At 33.3% G+C, this 15,578-nt stretch overlaps 2 protein-coding genes across 3 annotated transcripts; both read right to left on the bottom strand.

Moving 5' to 3' along the window:
* Positions 1–52: 52 nt before the first annotated feature.
* Positions 53–8,543, bottom strand: LOC110822930 (LEC14B homolog). Its single transcript, XM_088216481.1, has 10 exons — positions 8,345–8,543; positions 7,341–7,841; positions 7,092–7,211; positions 6,533–6,610; positions 5,657–5,827; positions 5,395–5,472; positions 4,590–4,765; positions 1,878–2,039; positions 1,268–1,328; positions 53–508 (listed from the first exon to the last, which is right to left on the bottom strand). The coding sequence occupies exons 2-10, from the start codon at positions 7,719–7,721 to the stop codon at positions 374–376; spliced, it is 1,362 nt and encodes a 453-aa protein (XP_088072607.1). The 5' UTR covers positions 7,722–7,841; positions 8,345–8,543; the 3' UTR covers positions 53–373.
* A 537-nt stretch (positions 8,544–9,080) lies between these two features.
* LOC110822918 (Major facilitator superfamily protein) lies at positions 9,081–13,296 on the bottom strand. Of its 2 annotated transcripts, none has more exons than XM_022053145.2 (18): positions 12,913–13,296; positions 12,556–12,618; positions 12,356–12,445; positions 12,103–12,162; positions 11,912–11,977; positions 11,675–11,740; positions 11,503–11,578; positions 11,196–11,260; positions 11,015–11,107; positions 10,849–10,929; positions 10,659–10,743; positions 10,533–10,579; positions 10,355–10,417; positions 10,189–10,248; positions 10,044–10,097; positions 9,866–9,925; positions 9,629–9,743; positions 9,081–9,531 (listed from the first exon to the last, which is right to left on the bottom strand). In XM_022053145.2, exons 1-18 carry the CDS (start codon positions 13,129–13,131, stop codon positions 9,413–9,415), a joined length of 1,482 nt encoding a protein of 493 aa, XP_021908837.2. In that variant the 5' UTR covers positions 13,132–13,296; the 3' UTR covers positions 9,081–9,412. The 2 variants fall into 2 exon arrangements, with proteins under 2 accessions (XP_021908837.2, XP_088072608.1); XM_088216482.1 differs by having other exon boundaries at positions 12,556–12,711; positions 12,913–13,053.
* Between the last annotated feature and the right edge of the window lie 2,282 nt (positions 13,297–15,578).

Here is a 15,578-nt window from a genome sequence, read left to right on the forward strand (position 1 = left end):
TCAGATCAGAGTATGCAAATATTTTTAAAGCTCCAACAGCCAAATTGGGACATTGTAGAAGAAAAATGAGCAACTAGGTATAATTTAGGCCAAAATAAAATTCATAAACATTCCCCATTTCCTATGGTATATGTACAGCAATGAGTCTGCTAATAAAAAGATGGAAACCCTTTCAAATTTGTCTATAAATGGCAGAACAAGCTATATATCCGCAACAAAAAATCGGATAACCACCTTAAGAATAACATAGTACCAACATATCAGAATTTCTTTTCTTTTCCTTTGCCGAGCTTTGTAGATGATTATTTATCAGCCTACCTAGAAAACCCTCCCTCCTACTTGGTCTCCTCTCTGGTGTAGAAGCTGGGTTACCTTAACCTGGAAATTCCCACCTGGCAATAGTACCGTCCCAGGAAGAGCTTACGAGCATTGGGTAGGAAGGATGCCAACTACAATCTCTTACAGGTCCTTCATGAAATTCAAGTCTTGCAACTTCAGCTCCACTCATCTAAAAAAATAACTAATCAGTTGCTACTTGCATATTTGAATGATCAATTGGAGAACAAACAATAATATTTCTTGTTGTGCAATATGTAAATTTAAGCAAGGAGATCAAAGTAAAATTAAAGATAGAGTTACGGGTTTGATCAAGTGACCTACTCCACATAAGAGTCAACAAATCCAAATTAATTATGAATAATTCTATATACTACAATGCTTCTTCTTCTCTACTCTCTTAAATGCTAATTCTGATACACCTAAAAATGATAAGTTCAAATCTAGAGCAGTAAAAATCATGCGCACATACAAATATATGCAGCAACTAAATATTCAAGTAGTGAGCATTTCCTAGCTTTAAATGAGGAAACGGGATGTTTACAGAGCAAGTTGTCAACAGGTAGTGATATTTGACGATGGGAATCGGAACACAGGCAGTTTTCAAGCAGTGGAACGTGAAGAAAAAAAGTTTAGTTCCCAAAATTACTCATCTACAAAGACTAGCTATTTTTTTCTGCTCGTACTCAATCTTATCCCAGTCCTTGTACAATTATCCTGACATAATACAATACAACACAAATAGAATGAGCAATAAACTTCTTTGTCATTTTATAGTCCTTCAAAAATCTTTAACCATCGAAGGCTCATGTAATTATACTTCAATATGTCCCAACCAATCAGTTAAATTAGATTAAGAATAGGGTATAAGAAAAATGAAAATCATTTGTTCGACTGCATGTAGAAAAATTGCTAAATTTTCAGCACGTACCAGATCATATATGCGCACAGAAGAGTCACCAGATCCAGTGTATATGTATTTTTGACCAGTGCTGCAACAAGTGTTTGAACAAAAGATTAGGACTATAAATGTATCACAGAATCAGCAATCACAAGATCGTCAGTATTGCAGCACAATGCCCTGAAACCAGCAGTCTGGTTCAATATACAGGCTGACCTTATCAAAGCAACCTATAAAAAGAAATTTAGAACAAAAAAAAGTGCATATTATCTATTGACAGTGACAAAGGAGCACAATCATTTTGACTGTTCACAATATTGCAAAAAGCGAGTCCAAGTCATTTGACAAAGTTTCAATTGGACGAAAATCCAACTAACTTGAAAGACCTGAGTCCCAGTTCAGAAGATTGATTTAACTGAAGATGTAAAGAAATCGCATCAGATATAAGCTTATTATTCAATCAAATTTATGAACCTTAGGAATGAAAAGATTCAAGTGTTAAACATCACAGCATCATAGCCTGCTAGAAAGAGTGTGCTAGAGATAGACTAGGAATTTATAAAAAAATCTGAGAAGTTCCACAATTAACAATCTTCACCATCGCTTCCCATGTATTATTGATAAAGAACAAGAACATTACCTGGATACTGGGGAGAAATAACAGCGAACTAAAGTGAACATGACTGAATGGCCTCTATATGTAGTCAATGACATATCCCCAGGATGTCTCAGAGTTCTTGCATATGGAGGATATTCCATCCATCTGTAGTCAAAGTCACTGTGTCTAAACAGCCTGGGAGTGCTGATTTGGTTGAAGAAGAAATATCAGTGGCAACAAAATGAGATTTTAATTCATTAGTTCACTCTAGCAATTAAATTCAGGAGCTTAGCATTAAATATAAAATATATTTCTGAGACAGTTAATTTCTAGAACAAATATTTCTTCCATAGTGGTTTTCTTGGCATAGAGATTACTAAAAATACTATTTATGTTTTTTTTGTAACATAGAGTAGTGTTATTATTTCTTCAACATAGAAGTGGGGCAAGGTTAAAACAGTAATTAAAAAATTTATAGAAGATTGTGCCAGAACCCTAGTCGAGAGGAAGATCTTGTCAGCGTGGAGCTCAGTTACAGCATGTCAACTCCAGAACCTGAGTAGCTAGCTACACGACCTCTTTGTTGATGATTTCCTTACTGACTGGTGTCTCATGCACCATCAGTCACCAACACGAGGTACAGATACCTTATACACTTGTTGATGGTGACAGATTTGGCATATTCTGAGCCGGTCCAAGGAATTCTTTTAGACTCTATGAAGCATGTTCTGATATTGTTCATAGTTGACGTGCTTGTTGGGGGTGATTTTGATTCATTGCTCCTTCTCTATTTGATCTTTTGGATATTAGAGGTAAGAGTTGATGTCGATCTCAGGTGTCCTCACGCACCCTAGCCTAGCCTTCACTTATACCACTTTTACGTGTCCATTTATGCAGTCCATTATGGTGCATTAGTTGTGATGTCAACATGAATAAAGATCCATCTAATAAGCTGGGGTAACAGGATTACTTCGAGCATTAGGAGGTTCAATTTTTTCAAAGATTGCAGCTCAGAGACCTCCCTCTTGCAAATGCTTAATTTACCGGGTCAATGAATATTGTTTTGTATCATCTCATATTAATTATTTTCTTGTTTCTAGTTGTTGGGATTATAGCTTTTTATTTGGTCTCTGAGGTCCTTCCCTGTCCAGTAAGAAACAAGGAGGCTTTTCAAGTTTGGGGAAATTAGAATTGGAAAAATAAGATTCATGACGAGGTTTTCCATGTATGATATGTTGGTCAGATAGTGGCTTAAATGATAATCTATTAGGTAGACCAGCCTCCAGTAAGAATGGTTCTGAAGAGATTATTGTAGGAAAAAGAATTAGTTGGAGGCAGAAATAAATGACGACTAGGGTTAAGAAGGGAAGTGTCATACAAGTTTCTTTTTTAGAGTTGTTAACATTGATGGAAGTATGTCTAGCAATTTCCTTTGGGCCTTGTCTAGTTGATGAAAATATTTTGGAGTTTTCATATATAAATTCATATACCTCTATTTACCCAACAATATATAGCTTTTAAAACTAAAGCAAGATTTAGAAAATGATGAGGTCCTTTGGAGGGCTCTGATGTAATATGACTCAATGGTCATGGCCCAATGGCACCATAGCCTTTGATCCTACCTTTGGAGGAAGCTTTCTTATGTGTAAGGTTTACATACTTCATTCTGGTGCATGGTGCTGACTTCAAGATTTATAGAGATTCATCTGAGAAGCTAGAGGATAACAAGGTTACTTCAATATTAGGGGGGTATGATAATTATATCATGTATAAATAGAGATAAACTAGGCTAAAGGATATTAAAATAAAATACACCTTTTATAATTTATTGTAGCTTTCCTTTTCTTATTCCTACAACTTGTATACAAAGGGATATATTATTTAATGAAATACACAACATAACTATTTCCAACATGGTATCACAGCTCTATGTTAAGAAATCTTATTTTATAAATCCTATTCAACCTTCATTATCAAAATAAGAAACCCACAAAAGGGGGTCAAGTCTTTCCGTCCACCGCAGCAGCCACCATCACCACCAGCCTTCATAGCCAGACAACTAATTGACCTTAATTGCCCTAAAATCTTACATTATGTCGGAGGTTATATCTCAAATTATTGACACAAATTTTCAAATGGAAAATTCTGCACAAACTAATGGAGCATTCCAGCCAATCTACTCTACCTATCGTTTCAATGGTAAGAACTATTTGAATTAGTCACAACTGATTCAGACTATTCTAAAGGAAAAGGAAAAATCGGTCACATTTTGGGTATTGGATCAAAATTGGAAGACCCAAATATTGATGCATGAGATAAAGAGGATTCAATAATAATGGCTTGGCTCTAGTATCCGAATCTCTGGAAAGTTCTCTCACAGTTAACAGCAAGGCCATTATTGGGAAGACAGAAGCAAATGTGTGCATATATTTCCTTTTGAACAAGTATTCCCTCTTCCGAACCCCTTGAAGAACAAATAAATGAAATCAATAACAATAATAATAATAATAATAGTAGTAAAACTAGTAATAGTAATAACAATATAATGATCGCAATTGATGTCTCAGTCAGAAGTATTATCACTTGGTAATAGAAATAAATACTTGAGGGGAGTAATTAACTTTCATCGACAAAGATTATCAATATCCCACTTACCTAAATCTACTATGACTATTAGCAAGGGCAAACATAAAGATTCGAAAAAAAAAAGGTAACTAACAAAGGGAGAGAAGGAACAAAGTGATATTGACATACAATGTGACATTAGAAGACATCTTTCTTATGTCCCAGAGTTTAGTAGTCTGATCTTTCCCATTTGAGATAAAATAGCAGCCATCTGCATGACCGTCAATGAATGTAACGCCTTCTAGGTGTCCCATCAACACCCCAGCTGCTCGTCCTCTCGTGACAGAACATCGCCTATCCCACACCTAGAAATCCAAGAAATAAGCAAACAATTTTTTACCAGTACGCAAATGAGATTATCTAAAGCAACATGAAAAATATATTTCTGAGCTTTACAAAACAGTCAATCCATCAGTAACCATGTGTATCCAGTTGCAAGTTTATTCGGCTAACCAAAACTAAAACTGAAATAGAAGAATAAGAAGTAGAAGAGGATCAAGTTATGAGGAACTTTAATACTTCAAGGTGCAGACATGAACAACTAAATCAAGTTTTCAGGTCACTCATCAGGGACAAAATCAGTTGCAGAAAGAAGTTCTATTTTCTGTAGATAAAGAGAAACTATCCTTCCTCTTTGCAAACTCTGCCCATTGATTAAATATCTGAATTTAGAACTAACGTCTCAGAATGGATGCAACATGTCTATATAGGAAAGGAACTACTTAATCGTGAGCTATATTTTTTTCCGTAAGGGGACTCACAATGCAAAGCATCTCTTAATAGTTGAATCTATGATGCAAACACTAGTAGTTAAATGTCATCCAACAAATAATTCCTGTTATAACCATCCACGAATTGATTGCATGAAATATAACTATGACCAGTGCTTGGCATGCAAGTGAATGTAATCCTCCTTAAGCGAAATAATGTTTACCTTACAAAGGCGATCATCACCCCCAGAATAAAGGAGATTGCCAGTTTCATCCACGAAACATACTGCGTTAACATCAGACTGCAATACATTGTACAAAAGATATTAAACTTCTAAACCTCATTTTTCATGTTTATGTGAATGATGAGGATAAATCTTGTCATAAAATAAATGGATGAAATAAAATTACACCTTTGTATCACATTTACAAAATGTGTTTCTTACTAAAAAACAATTTAATCAGCTTAGATATCAATTAGGATACCTGATGAGCTGGGATACTCAGGGTGCACACTTTCGATTCAATATCATAAATATATATCGAGTTATCATTCGATGCAGCTACGAGTTCTCTTCCATCAATAGAAAATTTTACAGAAAAGATCCCAAATTGACCACCATCTTCACCAGCAAAATTAAGTCCCTCATGATTTTCCTGAATATATATAAAAAAGTGTTTCAGTAAATCAACATCTAGTTAAACCTAATAACCACTTATTATAATCTTCTAGGAAAAATAACAGACTTAATGACTACTCGTTGCACTAGGTAACAGTAACTTCACCTGGTTTTCCTGAAGATCGACTTTAAGTGATCAAGCTAATTTATAATAAATAGGGCTCTACAAAAAGATCAAATTTCTAGCATTGATTGGCAACACAAAACAGAGAGACACTAAATTGGAAGAACTATATTATTAACAAATAGTATCAAAGATACAAAATAAGTATGTATTTAGGGATTTATGTATTCCATGTACAGTAAGAACATTTAGCTTCTTTAGGAAATATCAGCTTAGGAGGCCTGTTCTAGTTTAGCTTCCTATTATGAAGTCCTCCATTATTACGTATTCTGTTTTCCCCTTTTGCTTTTCGATTGTGCATACTTGGAATGATATGTACCTCCAGTTCTCGGAAAATTAAACAACGTTTAGGTTATCAAAACCTTCAAGACAAATGTGAACTACAGTGGCTTAGCCACTGGGCCAGACCATTGGTCCTCCATTTCCAAAAACACAGAAAAAGATCATCATAAATCCTTTCTTGGTATGAAAGATAGAATCATATTTAAACATTAAAAACCTTTTCCTGAGATTAGAAAGTTAATATTTGGTGCAGCGTCTAAGCTAAGTAGCACATACCGTAATGTATGCAAATGGCTCCGCTGTAGAAGATCCAATGTCTACAATGTGAACAACAGGGGATAAACTAGCATAAACCTGCAGTATTTTACATCCAAAATAAATTTGAATTGAATAAGAGAAAATAAATCCACATGAGAATAACAAGCCACTCTAAGAAGTGGAAGCTATGTCAATACCCGACATCACATGCCAACAAACAAGAACCTACTTAACTGGCAAAAAGGAACCTATTTAGGGATAACCAAGCCATTTCCTATGGCCAGCTAATGAATTTTTATCACAAAGACAAAGACCAAATTGAACCTGCAAAGGATGTTCTTATGTGTATGAAATAAGATGGTCCCTCATCAGCCAGCCATGTAATTTCTAGGCTGGTATTCATTTAATTAATTAGGTAAGAAGTTAGTAACTAGTGTTCATCGAGAAACACAAAAACATGCAGCGCTTAGTCGAATCTAAAGCAACCTACCTTTAGAAGCACCAAATACACAGATTAGCATGTGTATCTGTATGACACAATGGCTTATCTTTTTGTATGGTATATCAACAAACTTACAAGAAAACGTTTGTCTGGTGACAAAGATGTATCTGTTATTGCCCATTTCATGCTTTTTGTATGGATATACTTCTGAACTTTCCACCCTCTTTCCACGTTATATACTCTAATTTGTTGTGCCTGTTTAAAAATGAATGTCAGATTGAAAAATAAACCACAGAAGAATAAAATTATATCTAGCCATTTCTAAGACCAACATTTTCTAGTTTCACAACTGTTTTATATGTAGCTTGGCTTTGAAGATCATACCTGAGATCCTGCGACAAAAAGAGAGCCGTCAGCTGAAAATTGAGAAACATATACACGACCATTCATGCTATCCACCATCTGAGGACCGTTGATGGGCAAATATCGGCTCAACAAATGACAACTATCTGCCGAGGAGAACCTACCTCTTCCAGAGGAGTTACTCTCCCGACCAAATAACATTTTAACACTTGAAACAGGCAGCTTAAACTTGCCAGGTGCCGCGTTGCCTAAAAATCCATGAGGTTCTGACCTAAGCTTTGTTAGTTGAACAATTTCATTATCAAGACGATCAGTTGGTCGACGTCTCCTCCGAACTGGAAAAAACTCTTCAGCGGCATTTCCATCTTCATAAGATTTGATCTTTTTGCCACGGTTACTCATTATTTATCTTATATCGATTTCACTGATTATAATTTACTTACTCCAACTCACGATCATGAACAAACACTGCAAAGAGAGGCACATTCACATCCCCACAGCTTAGAAATGACCACCTTAATTCTGAAAAAAAAAAAAAAAAAGAATAACCGAAACCATTAGCCATGAACATTGAATCAGAATATCACATAAAAAAACTCCACAATTAAGAAAAATTAATTAATTAAACCAAAAATGGTGCTTGATTATCTAAAGATAAACTAATCAAAGGCATAAAATTCAAGAGTTATCTCACTATCAGAACGAGATAATCAAGCTACCGCATAACTTACACTCGAAGTCATGCCTTCTCTCTATTTTCACAGCACCGACTTTCTCAGAGTAAAAGAAAAAAGATAAAGCAAACGAAGAATCAAATTTCAAAATCAATAGCCCTGAGCGCCACCTATAAACAACTAAGCAAGCTAATTAAACACTGCGCAATCGTAGAGATAGAGTTGACTCTGCGCCTTCTCAAAATTAAACCGATATCGAAATCCTTCGATTCTATCTGTACTTTTCCTGCATTTTCTCATGCAAACAGAAACAATAGGGATTAGGAATCCAAAGAAGCAATTCACCGTCACCTTTTCAATATGACGCCGAAGAGACAGAGAGAAGGAATATGAAACGATTACGGATTTCACATTCAGAATTGCATAATATATCCATGAGTTGAAGCCTGCTGGTTACAGATAAGCTGCAATCCTCTTAAGACAGTATCCGTTTGCATTTACTTTTTTGCCTTTCTGGGGAAGGAGAGTCTTCAAAAGTTTGAACCAATTTAATTCAAATTAGATTTAAACCATGTATAAGAACTTTTTAGAATCTTAGAAAATTATCAACTTAAATATTATTAAATTATTTAAATACCTTTTTTTTTTCTCAGTGCATTAAAAAAAAATTCACTATATAATAATAAATTAAAATCTGTAGTTTAAAAATAAAAATTTGTATTTGTATTTGTAGAGTAGATTATGATTTAATTTATTATAAAATCTGCAAATTAATGAGTTGCATATAAGAAAATCTGTAAACTGAAAGTTGATAAAAGTCCATAATTATAAAGCTGGCACCCGATTGTGCATAATTTTTAGTTAACTATAAATTAAAATTTACTTTAAACTATCTTATTCTAAACCAAATAAGAAGCTCATTTTATTAACTCGAATTAAAATAAATAAATTACTATGTCGTGAATTTAATTAATTCGTTCATTTTATTATATTAAATATGAATTTGCGAACAGTATATTCATGTTTTTTTTTTTTGGGTCAACTAGCAATTTTTATGTCATTATGTAGTAAAAACGATACATGTAGCTGCAGCAGAGAATCATGCATAATGTATTATTAAATAACTAGCTACAAGCAAAGCTTGAAATTACATAACCAAAAAAGTAGGAGGAATGAGAAAATAATGTGTCTACTTGTTTTCCTAATTAAATTTTCCAAATAAAACATAAGAAATACTCGATGCCACTGCTATTCTCCGCTGCTCTCACTTTTAAATGTTCTCTACTAGAAGTAACCTCCGATGAATTTTGATGAAGAACGTAATAATGCTACACGATTTGCAGATTGTCGAAGATCCTCGAGCCATCAATGATAGATTTTTTTCCTAATATGATATATATATATATATAAATAATTGTTCTATGATGAGTTGATGGATGCCTGAATTTCTTCTAGTGTTTTTCCTTTAGTTTCTGGGACTAGCTTTGCTACAAACAGCACAGTCATTACTGAAAATGCAGAGAAGATATAAAATGTGCCTGAAAATCACATGTTAACATAAAAGGGATCAGTTCAATTGTGAATTTTTTCAAAAAAAATTATATTTTTAGAGACTAATTTTTGTTGGGTGTTTACCTGAAGAGCTCCAGCTCATGAGGAAATTAAAAGCATAGGAAACTAACCAAGCACCCACCCAATTCACCAGCACCACCAAGCTCCCTGCAACTCCCTTCACATTTATGGGAAAGATCTGTAACACACAAGGAAAATATCATATATTATCTACATATATGTAGGTTTTCATAAGGTTAAGGTGAATTTGTTGTGCAATGTGATAAATTAAGAAGGCAAGAATTATTATAATAAGATTACCTCGGACATGATCAACCAAGGAACCGCGCCCATTCCAATCGAGAACGATGATATGAATATCTGATTTTCATTTAGCAAAAATTGGATCAAAACCGTTGTAAATTCATTGTAAAAACATATGTATATATATATATATATCTGTTAAACCAAGTTTGTATTCATAATTGACAGCACTTACCAGCACTCCACCAACAGCTAAAATTGGCGTCCACTCAAGCAACATACTATGGCCCTGGTTCACATCCATCATAAAACAAAGTTCAGATTGATATTGAGACATAACGGACTAATAGAACTTATGAAAGGCATCTTGGTGATAAAACCTTGAGAAAGAAGGAAGTGCCTGCAAGGAAGCAGCCAAGAAATGTGCCAGTAGCCGAAACCTACAAGATTTTGAAGAAAACTTCTCGGGTCACCGGAATTCAAAGAAAAGTTCTCGTGTCAATTTTCATTTTTCAAGTTATCGAAAGTAGAATGAGGACCACATACCATTATAAGTGGTCTTCTTCCAGATTTATCTATTAACATCGCTCCAATGACAGTTATCGGAACCTGCCATTAAGATTATGACCAGATTAGAGATGGTTATGTTCGAATTTCTTTGTATGATTCAAAAATTTTAAACTGAAATGGTTAATCAATTTATTATTTATATAAGATCAAATACCTGAATGCAAGCATAAGCTATGGTTCCAATTTTTCCCGAAGAAAGTCCTGTAATTCAATAATCGAATTGAGTTTCAATACGAAAAACTCAAAGGCTACATTGAAGTGTTCAGAGACAGTAACCTACCAGCTGCTACAAATGTTTCGCTAGCGTAGAATCCTATCCCATTAATTCCGACAAATTGTTGGAACACCATCAATCCCACACCGATCTAAACATCATAAATTGTCCGAGCTTAAAACATTTCAATAAGGTGCGAAAGAATTTGAGAAAATCACATACTAAATGGAAAAATTATGCATTAATGGTTACTTACAATGACTGATCGAATGTATTTGCTCTCGAACAATTCAAGAATATTTGCTTTTGGAAGAGTCTTAAGAGTTCCAATGTACTCCTATTAATGCCAAAACTTGGTCAGTTTCTCGTCACATTAAAATTTAGAACACCATGAATTTTCTGTAAGTATTTTACTATAGTACATTGATTTCGGCAGCTTCAATGGTGATATCTGCATCCTTTCCACGTAATTTCTGCAGGGCGACAAGAAAGTCTTTTTCGCAACCAACCTTTGCCTGCAAATCATAGTGTCAGCCTGCACTTAAACAATATGCATAAATCATTATTGTATACATACATATATAGACACATACGAAATCTTACCAGCCATCTAGGAGACTCAGGGATGAAGAAGAGGCCAACAAGCAGGAAAATGCATGGAATAAGCCCTTTAAAATCAAACCCAACAATTAAAATTAGTTCTTTCTTACCATTATTTGTCTAAATTTTCCATATCATTACTAATGGTAAACACTATTGTTTTAACCGGCAGATTACAATTTTTTAAAATTATTTTTTTTTCAACGGATATAATACTAATATTTACGGTTAATAAATAAGTTCGAACTTACAATAATATTATTTTTAAGGTTTTAATTGTTAATGTCAATGCATTGAAACTAGAATTTACCGGTAAGAGCGAGTGATCTCCATGTTATCACAGTTCCTATTAAGAATGAAACCGAAGAACCGATAACAATCATGAGCTGCAGGACAAATTCAAAGAAGATATGAGAAAAATTTAATGAATATTTTCTCTTTTGTAATTTTCATTTGTCTTATTAAAGTTTACGATTTTCGACCTGATTCAACGTCGTTAATCCTCCGCGGAGATTTTTTGGTGCTATTTCCGCGATAAAGATTGGGACCTGTTTATTATTAATTTGGCTATTGTCACAATTTTAAAATATTTTGATCAAAATTTGACAGAAAAGAAAAAAGAAAAATGACAGTTAGAAATTTTTTTTCCTACTGAAAAATCATAGCTCATTGGTTTTCCTGCAAAAAAAAAAATAATAATTAATTAATTAAATACTTACAACGTAAGAGAAAATCCCAATTCCAAATCCTGTAAAGAACCTTCCCATGTCAAGGTAGAGAGCCTCCTGTATCAGAAACATTCAAGAGTCAACAATGGTTTATAAAGCCAAAACAAGGTTTCTTCAAACTTCAACATATATATATATACATATACATATATATATATATACACATAATACATAATACAAACCGTAGAGAAGTATATAGCCAGCCACCCAGCAATACAGAAGCCAGAAGATAATCTCATTGCCTGATTTCAAAGAGACAATAAAATTTTTTAGGGTATGAACTGATATAATACCAGACTTGTATTTTACACTGATTATATAGTGTATATATTACATAAAAAAAATGTAATATATAGAGCATATAAATTATAATTAAATTACTAAAAAAATAATTATCTAAAAAGTTTAATCTACTAAGAAAATGATTAAACGTACCCCTTTTCTACCAAGGAAGTCAGAAATCCGGCCACTAGAGACAGCACCAATCATTGCACCAATGGTTAATATAGAGCCAAATAAAGAGAACTGCATGCCAATTTTTAATTAATTAATATTTACTTAATTAATTAGAATAATAAAATAAGCTTAATTAAAATAATAATAATATAATTAATCATTATTTAATAAGGACAAACCTGAGCTAGAGAGAAATTAAGATCTTCTCTGATTGCAGACTGAACCGGTGCTGAATAACCCACCTGTCAAAAGAATTAACTTAAGCTAAACGCAATTTTTTTTTTTTTTTTTTCCTTTTTTGGATTTTTTTCTTTTGTTTTTTATTTTCCAGGTTCCTACCAAAAAACAAAAACAAAAAAAAAAATATTTAGTCCATCAAGAACTCTGCTAATTATTATTATATAAATTTTTAAAAGAACAAAAAAAAAAAAGCTGGGAACTCCCAGGATTGAGAAATAATGGAAGAATACATATATATGTTTAAATATACAAATGTGTTGATGTATGTATGTATGTATGTATGTATGTATACTTACACAAGAGCCAAACTCAAAGGAGCCACAAACAGCAACGAATGTGCTGAGCAAGACCATCCCAATGGATCCACCATGGCGAAGACTATAATCAGGATCGTCTCCCTTTTCACGACCTGCAACTTTTTCTTGCTTGCTGCTAGTAATAAATGGCTGCTCCAGATCCTCAAGTGTGTTAATTATTTCACCATTTTCAACATCTTTAAACTGCCCAATTGCCATTTTTAAATATAATTTCTCCCCTGAATATTATCTTAGCAGTATCTCTCTCTATGTGCATATATATATATATATATATATATAGAGAGAGAGAGAGAGAGAGAGAGAGAGAGAGAGAGAGAGAAAACAGAGAAGAAAGATAGAAGTAGAAGTATAGGGTGAGTGAAAATGGCTTTGAGGAGGGGCTATATATATGTGTGAGACATATATGTATATATATATATATAATAATTACGAAAACAAAAATGGGTAGATATTTATTTGTTTATTATTATGTATATGATGACGCATGAATTAGGAAAGGTCATGTTTGGGAGATAGTTGTAGAAGATGAGAAAGACATGTGGATTGAAGCTGTCACTGACGTGGTGATGATATTACAACGCAGGCAGGCAGCATTAATTCAATTCATTCATTTGTTTTTATTATTTACCCTATTTTTGTAAATAAATTTAAGATTTTATTTTCAATTTATTTTAAAATTTATATCTATTTTAATTAGAAAATAATCGTAGTCTCAGATAAAATTATAAAAGTTAAATATATTGAATTAGAACAATATACTCAATCTAGTTGTAAGTAAATCCAAAATTCGTAAATTTTAATGTAATTTACTCTAAAAATGTAATATATCAAGTTAGTTAAATTTTAAAGAAAATTACAAAAATCAAAATACAAGTCGAAAAAATCATAAAATTTAATAACACTCTAATTTATAACTTTTCCAATTGTGATATGAAAATTTGGTAAGAATACATATATATATATATATATATAATATAATTAATTAAAATATTATAATTAATTAATGAATTTCTCATGGGAATGTCGGGTCTACATGCAATTTGATCAAAGCTGACGCGTCTCTTACTTGGTGATGGCTGTGGATCACTAAACTTTCATTATATTAATAAATCAGATTTTGGGATCATATTATGAAATCATGCCTACTAATCCTGCTTCTTTTCATTATATATATATATATATGTATGTATGTATGTATGTATGTATATACACATATGTTTAAAATACGTTGACTAAAAAATGCAACAATATATATAGACGCACATGCACGTATATATAATATATAATAGTAGCCACGTTCCTCAAACTCCGCAAAATAATAATTAGTTTTGACTCTTATAAGCATATTTATATAATGATGTACTGTACACCTACTTTTTTATGTGCAAATGATTTGTTAAATTAAAAAGTTTTGAAAATTGATTTAATGTAATTATAACTATACTTATTTTTAAAATAATTTCATATTAAGTTATTATTTAACTTGGAATTGTTTATACACACTAATGTACTGCTATTATAACAATTCATTTATTGTTCTGACTGCATTAAGATAAAATATCTCACTATCATGTATTAACACACTATATTTAAATAATTCAAATTAATTTTCTTAGCAATTAATCATGTGTTAAACAAATCTCTTTACAACGAACACATTACTAGGCTCAAGATCAACTTAACGAACACAACCAAACACATGAAAGTCCAACCACTACTTTGACACGATTACTTGTACTATTACATCTCAATTGAAGTATAAAATATTACAATCATATCTCTTTTAGGTATGGTGCTTTGTTGCTAAGCATTTCGGTTCCGATTCCTGTCTAAATACATCCAAAAATAAAGGTAATGAGCATACATGATCCAGTAAGATAAAATTTAAAACTAAAAATTAAACTATGGCAATTAGTTAAACTCTCTCCCCAATTTTTATATCTTTTTCTTCTACACCTCATTCCTCTATTTCCCACTCACCACACTCTCCCACCACTCAATACTCTCCTCATACCTATACTCACTGCCATTCGCTATTTACTACTTCTAACACCCAATCCTTCCCTATCCTATGCAAAAGGATGACAAAACTCGGCTCCCTCCTACCTCAACGATTAGCCCCACCGACACATCAACCGCAGAACAAACACCTATGATGATGACACCACACTAATTCACCACCAAACAACAAGTCAATATCACTTACGTGTTCAACCTTCCAAAATAAACAACCAGTCCCTCACAATCCAACCTGTAGACACTAACCCCAAATGGATCACACACATAAACTCTTGCTGCATCCAAGGTCTCACCCCAATAGCATATACAACCAGACATATGTCGATCACCAAGTGGCCACACACACAAACACACCACATCATCATATCGGCACCTCAACACCAATATCCCAACATCTAACGACCACTGAGTGGCCATGCCGAAAACCTATAAAAATCACCAAGGGCCTCACATACACCTCACTAGGTGAGTGCCCTGTCGAGCACTGAGTGGCCACACACATGCTACATGCCACCACTCACCATACTGGCACACCCAAAAACTACAAGCATCAACTAATGGCCTCACACATCTACGCATCTGCACATATAGGTACCAGCCAATGGATGGCCACCACTTCATCTACT

The sequence above is a fragment of the Carica papaya genome, chromosome 3 (genome assembly GCF_054855325.1).
Source record: "Carica papaya isolate Zhongbai chromosome 3, ASM5485532v1, whole genome shotgun sequence".
NCBI lineage: Eukaryota > Viridiplantae > Streptophyta > Magnoliopsida > Brassicales > Caricaceae > Carica > Carica papaya.